Genomic DNA, 6,427 nt, shown 5'->3' with positions numbered 1-6,427 from the left:
ATATATATATATATATATATATATATATTATAGTACACATGATCACTTGCCTTACTTACTATGGCATATTGTTTCCTCCCACAGAGTTCTGCTCAGTCATTTTCAGGAAGAGGCTATTCCGTAAGTCAATTTACAGCTAATTCTTTCATTTCTGTTACTGCTGATTGCAGAGGTTTATATTACCTGTTGCATATCCATTGACATCAAGGGAATACAAAACATGAAAAACAGCCTTTGAGCAAAGCACTGTCTTGTGTATCTAGCAAAGCAGTTTCTTCACCTGAGAGAGCATTAAATAGCCTATTTTTAGGGGCTCTTTTTTTCTTCGTTCTTACTGGGATTTATTACAAAAGAGCGAAGATTTCCAAGAATTAAAAGTCCCTGGGATATTTCCTCAAAACTACAATAGCAAAAACAGCATTTGCTGTGAGTAAATAAAATAAACCCAGACAAAATTGCTCTTGTTTTAAAAGGAGCTGTGAGCCTTCAGTCAAATCAAAAACTGAAGACAAAATTCTCTTGCTGTCAAACACTGAGCTGTATGACTGGTAGTGGCAGAATTAATCTCATCCACGATGAGAACTGGGTGACATTAATGCTTTTACCTTGAGCAAACAAAGATGCCATCATCACGGGTAATGTCATAGGACCCAGGTTTCAAAGGTAGTTAGATATAATTACATGAGTATGCAGTGCCATCATGATGTTTAACTGGCCATTTGGTTGTGCAGATACCTTATTTATATGTGCAATAATGATATTTTGCCTGGGAAATGTGATGTTCTCATTTGGCTATACAGTGTTTGCATTCACCCATTTGAAAAAGCAGGCATATAAATGTATAGAGCAGATATGAGAGATGAGACACCAGCTGCAGGTTGTTTACTTAGTGAGTTCTGGATTACACACAACTCTGAGAAATGAATGGTATTAGAAGTCCTGAATGATGGTGCCGTTGGTCTGCCAACGTGTCATGTAGTTCCTGATTACTAGTGTTCAAATTGTAAGTGAAGTTGTATGCTAATTGGAATTAGAAAGAAGACTCTTAACTCATTTAACAGTTCCTCTGTACAGTTATTGACAGTAATCACTGCCATTGCAAGCCCTATTGCAACATAAGCTTTTGCCTCCTGGGTGAACGGCCCAGAGTGCATGCTTGGTAGCAAGACTCACAACTGATCCCTTTTATCAGGAGATTATGGAGTTAGGGTAGGAGGTCATTAAATCAACTTCATAATCAAACTATAAAATTTCTGAGTAATCCTCTAAAGTAACTGAACCGAGTGTGTTTAATAATGTGAACTGTGTAATGGTCTAAACTGGCGCAATGGAGCCTGCGTGCTTCTTGCTGGTGCCGAGTACCCGCAGACACTGGGGGAGTGTTATGAACCTGATTGGTTGTGTTCCAGTTTTAGAGCTCAGGTAAGTATCCTCGTTTAAAAAAAAACTTAAGAGCCATTTGTTCTAGCATGAGGCTGAAGTCCCCCCCAAAATATTCGAGCTGTGTTTTTCTTGCATACAAATGTTTGGATCCACTGATTATATTAATATACCTTAAAGCACAGGTTATGCCTTCTCTTTGTCTGTAAAGCACCATGCATGGCATTATATAAATAGTAATGAATCACCTCCACAAATTTTATGTCTCGGGGCACAATTTGGAAATTAAACGATTTTCCACTTGCCGTAACGTGGGCTTTGAAATCTTAATGGAAAAAGGCCAAAAGGATTCTTCAGAGTCCCTGAACCAATAAATCATCTGGTAGTTTTTTTCTGTTGCTGACTGATAAGAAATCTGCTTTTGTCTCTTGAATACCTGATCTTAAATTGTCTAGTTCCTCGTCTGAAAACTGGTAGTGGTTTGTCATAGCAGTGTCTTTTATTTACCAACCCAGAGCCTGGCAAACGAGGTGGGAGTTCCTAACACCCCGTAGCATTACTTTGAGATCAGTCTTAGCTCAGGGCTCAGGTTGCTTTTCCATCTGGATTGTCATTTTCCTTATTAAATTGCCTTCTGCCTCATCATCATCTACCAGCTATTGAGTCTGACCACTTCCCTCAAGACGATGATGCTATTCTAAATTGATTCAGCATAAGGCCAGACTATTGCTTCTAACATTGCCAGACCTTGCTGGCCCAAACTTAACTTGGAAGCTGCCTCTCCCTGGTGGCAGTGAGATGTTTTAACCGCTGATTCAACAAGACTGGCCTCAAACTAAGGGTTGTCCGTAATATATTGCAAAGGTTTCATTTTCTCAGAGAACCAGCTGTATTTTAAACACTCAGTCAGTATTTTGACACTGCCCTTGTTTACATCAAAGAGATTGTTTGCCAGAAATGGTGAAAGCACATTTAAAAAAATAGCATTTGCAAGAGCAGTGTGCGATGGAGACACTGTTTCTTATACTTTTGTCATATCCTCTTGATATGTGTGTGTGGCTTATGTTGTTGAAGACTGTCACCTGCAAAATGGTGATATATAAAGTTATTATGTAGGGTGGCTGCACTGGGTATCACAAACAGCTGTTTAAACACCACAAGTTTTTTTGTGTATGCTCCTATTTTTAACAGGCTTACTTTGAATCTGCACTCTTTCATATTTGCTTTCTTCAATTATCCTTGCAGATGAGTTTATATTCAGGAATGTTCACAGAAACAGAAAGTTTTAAGGAAATGTCTTCTTGCAGAAAGAGAATTTGAAATCCATTATCATGAATATTTTCCAGTGCTCGTATTTAAGCTCATTCAATCAGGGAAGAGAGAGAATACTGTGTAATTTTTTACTTTTGGTCAAAACAGCTTATGTATTGAATGTTTTAGCTAGCTGCTCTCATGCAAGCTATGGACCAAAGACAAGATGGTGATACTTTGGACTCACAATTAGGCAGAAAAGTGAATGTATGTGCCTAAATAATGGACATGATTGTTGAGTGCTGGGCACCCCAACAAAGCCTGTTAACTTCATTAATTATACTAATGAACTTAGTAAATTTTTTATCTCATAAGGAGTTTAGTGTGAGTTTCATGCCCTTTTCTTATGTGCTAAATATGCATTTTTCTAGGTTGAGAAATGAGTAGATAGGATGTGTAAGGAGGTCAGTGTCTTATCTTCCTTGACACTTTCATGTTTCTTGTGCACATGAATAAGCTTTGAGATTCTCGGTCTCATTCTGTGTGTCAGGAATGTGTCTCTTGCGAACAGACAAACAGACTTTGGATAGCAGCTTAAGAAAGGCATATCCTTTGAAAAAAACACCCTGACTTTTTTCAAACTATCTACTTGTAGACTTAGAAGTTATTGGAATGTTCTCCTAAGCGTACTTGCTAGTTGTACATTATGGTTTTATGACACAGTGCACTTAGAAACTAGTTACAATGGACACAGTAACAAATGCCAGGGACTACATGAGGTGTACCTGATTTAACAGCCAAAAAAAGCCACAACTGTTGAAAATGTAAAGTGCTGCACATTGATTAAGTCTAGGTTAAAGTTTACTTAACTCATTTTTTTTTTACGGAGGAGATGAAGAAGGGACAATAGTGGGAATTACGTGGTAATAAAAACCCCTTCAAATAAATCATGTGGTTTATTTATAGAACATCTGTGCAGCTGTTTCTCTTATACAATGGAGGGGACTAAAATATAATAGAGAATAAACGTGAAAGCACGTGGCAGATACAGATTCAGTGTACCAACCTGTCTGTGGGTACACATTGGAACAAACAAAATGTGTAAAGTTAGTTTTCGTCATTTGGGTTTTTTTGGTCTTGAAACAGAATGATAGTTTAAAAAAGATAACAACAGTAACACACATTTGGCAACAAATGCAGCTGATTTTTACTTGCTGCTGCTGTAAAATATCAAACTCTATGCAGCTTAGTCAGATTCCTGGCAGCCCATCAACTTCAGTAAATTTTACATCTTTCTTGTTGAAGAGCGGAAACCAGTATCTCAGATAATTTATATGAAGATCGTGGATATCAAGGAATGTGTAAAACACACAAGGCTTGCAGAGAGTTTGAAGACGATTTTTCTCCCTTTTGAGTCATCGAAACTCATCTCGGTGCTCAGTGCGTCCTCCCTCCTTCCCTCCCAGGATGTAACTCTCATGCAAGAATACATACAAACCTCAAACCTTACATGAGTGAGGCAAGCACCATGCAGGCTTCCAAAGTCCGTCTTCACCAGTATACCTCGGCCCTGCAGCCATCCTCTCCTTCAGTCTGGAAGAGTCTCATTCTCTCACTACTGTAGAGAGAGAGGTAATTAGCTGTGTCAGTGTGAAGTGAAGCAGAAGGCAGGGCGGGGTGACACCTTAGAGACTAACTCCTTTAGAAAGGCATAAGCTTTTGTGTCACCAAATATGTGTCTCATTGAGTCTCACCAAACATCTACTCTGAAGAGTGGCCTAGAAGTACTAGGTGGCAGCACCCTCTGCTATGAGGGTAGGCAGGGGAGCGTGACCCAGGGTTAGAACATTCAGTCCCTTGGGATACAAATGCAATAGAAATAGTGCAGTCAGCCAGAAGACGAGTGTACAAGAATGGGAATATGACAGTAGCCAATTAGGGAGAAGTGTTGATCAGGGGTCTAAACGAAGTTGCAGATAATTCTCCTCTTCTGGGAGAATAGTTTCTGTTACCTAGGGACCCACATGCATGCTTGTGTGGTGTGTGTTCTTTAAATGGGGAGATTAAGATCTCCTGCTTCGGGCAGTGAAAGGGAAAAAAAATATTCCAAGACTTGCTGCTTATAGCATTCATACTCTGTGTGCGTGGCTATCAACCCTTCCCATCACACACTGACTCTCCCGTCCTGCAGGATTAACTGCATTAGATACCTACGGGCTACCGTTTTGGTAAATAAATAAACTGCTTTCCCCGCGGACCAGAACTGTAACTGCACCTCGGTCTGAATCTCCTGATGTTTCACAAGTTCCCTTTATTGTGTTTCTAAGCATCCTCATTTGATCAGAACCTCGTTGTCCCTGTGTTTGGATTAACCCCCAGACCAACGTGTGTCACTCAATAAATGCTTTGGGATTGTGTTTGGTGCGCTTTTCTTGTAATTCAAGGTGCCATACGAGTTTTTGAGTTGAGTCGAAGTCAACGGATCTATTTCGACTTAAACCAGCTGAGGAGCTGGGCCCTTGTCCTTTGAGGCTTCTGTGATCCATGAATTGAAATGTTGCTGGAAGATTAGCACGCATGTTATTTAAGGCCTCTAAATGGCTTTTGGACTCTTTTGAAGTACCCTATGAAAAACTTGGGCAAAAGCACAATTGTAAATAAACTAAAATATTTCAACTATACAAATAGCAGAGGCTACGCATACCCTTGGCACACATTTTCCTTTAAAAGTTCCCTTTTCTCAAAATCTGTTTCCTATTAAATGACGTCTGCTTTTAATTATGATGAAAAGTCCCATAAATTTTCACTCATCCCCACAGCCATAAATAAGCACAAAGGGCCCTTGCTGGCTACATTTCAGTCCGTCTGAGTCAGTGGCATTGGCAGAGCGTCTGATTGTGAGGCTCACATAGCAGCCATATCGAAAACGTAACAGATACACAATGGCGCCCCTTTGTTTATAAGACATAAGCATAATTGGATGACGTTGATTTACATAAACCGGCAAGCTCTAATGCAAGTACAGCCAGCTGACACCACGAGCCTGCAAGATCCCCTTGAGGGACTGGGCATATGACTAGTATCTGATTTTTTACCACTTTTATTTTTGTAATCTCCTCCCCTCCCATTTCTGGGGAGGGGAGAATCCAAACTCTAGTCTGTGTAGAAAGACATTATTGTTACACAGACTCATCTTCAAAAAGCCCCCCTCCCCTGCCCGATTAGGCACACTGGGCAGGATAGCCTGGTTGTCAGTTGCCTTGCATGGTGCAATACAGAGCCGTCCCATATCCATCTCGAGTGTCTGAGTCTGGAAAGGATTACGTTCTGCCCAAGAGGAAAGACAGAGGATTTTGAGACTATCTGATCTTTATTTCTGGACTTTATGATGAAGAATGTCCTAAGGCAGTTGTGTTACGTGCGTCTTGTAGCTTTTCTTGTGTAATAAGTCAGCCTGTGTTATTATCTGCATCTCAGCTGTTTTCACCCTGTTGTTCATGCTAGGCTCTTTTCCCATATCTTTTCTTCACTCTCTGCTTACTTCCCTTTCTGTTTACCAAAAATAAATGGAACAGACTAGAAATCTATTTTGGTCAGGATCCACAACACGGATGCTAACAGTGCACTACAAAGAGTGCAGGCGACTGGGGCCTTTGGGGCTTTTATTTCATTCTGTTGTGGGCTTGTGTTATCAATATGAGCTTTGACCATCTGGGCAAAGACTTTATATATCCTATTTCTGTGGACTGTAAAAAAAAAAAAAAAAAAAAAAAAAAAAACAAAAAAAAAAACCAAA

At 39.9% G+C, this 6,427-nt stretch overlaps 1 protein-coding gene across 15 annotated transcripts in view; it reads left to right on the top strand.

The window, feature by feature from the left end:
* The window catches only part of FBRSL1 (fibrosin like 1), an 838,232-nt gene that overhangs the window by 384,120 nt on the left and 447,685 nt on the right, over positions 1-6,427 (top strand). For 13 of the 15 annotated variants that reach the window (XM_019507019.1, XM_019507026.1, XM_019507025.1 and 10 more), the window contains exon 4: positions 85-120. The exons of the other annotated variants lie outside the window; for them this stretch is intronic. In XM_019507019.1, the coding sequence (XP_019362564.1) occupies positions 85-120 (36 nt within the window). The remainder of the gene's footprint in view (positions 1-84; positions 121-6,427) is intronic. 15 annotated transcript variants of the gene reach the window in all.

Source organism: Gavialis gangeticus, unplaced genomic scaffold (genome assembly GCF_001723915.1).
Source record: "Gavialis gangeticus isolate Ggan-Ray unplaced genomic scaffold, GavGan_comp1, whole genome shotgun sequence".
Taxonomy (NCBI): Eukaryota; Metazoa; Chordata; order Crocodylia; family Gavialidae; genus Gavialis; species Gavialis gangeticus.
This window is presented reverse-complemented; position numbering and strand designations above follow the sequence as displayed.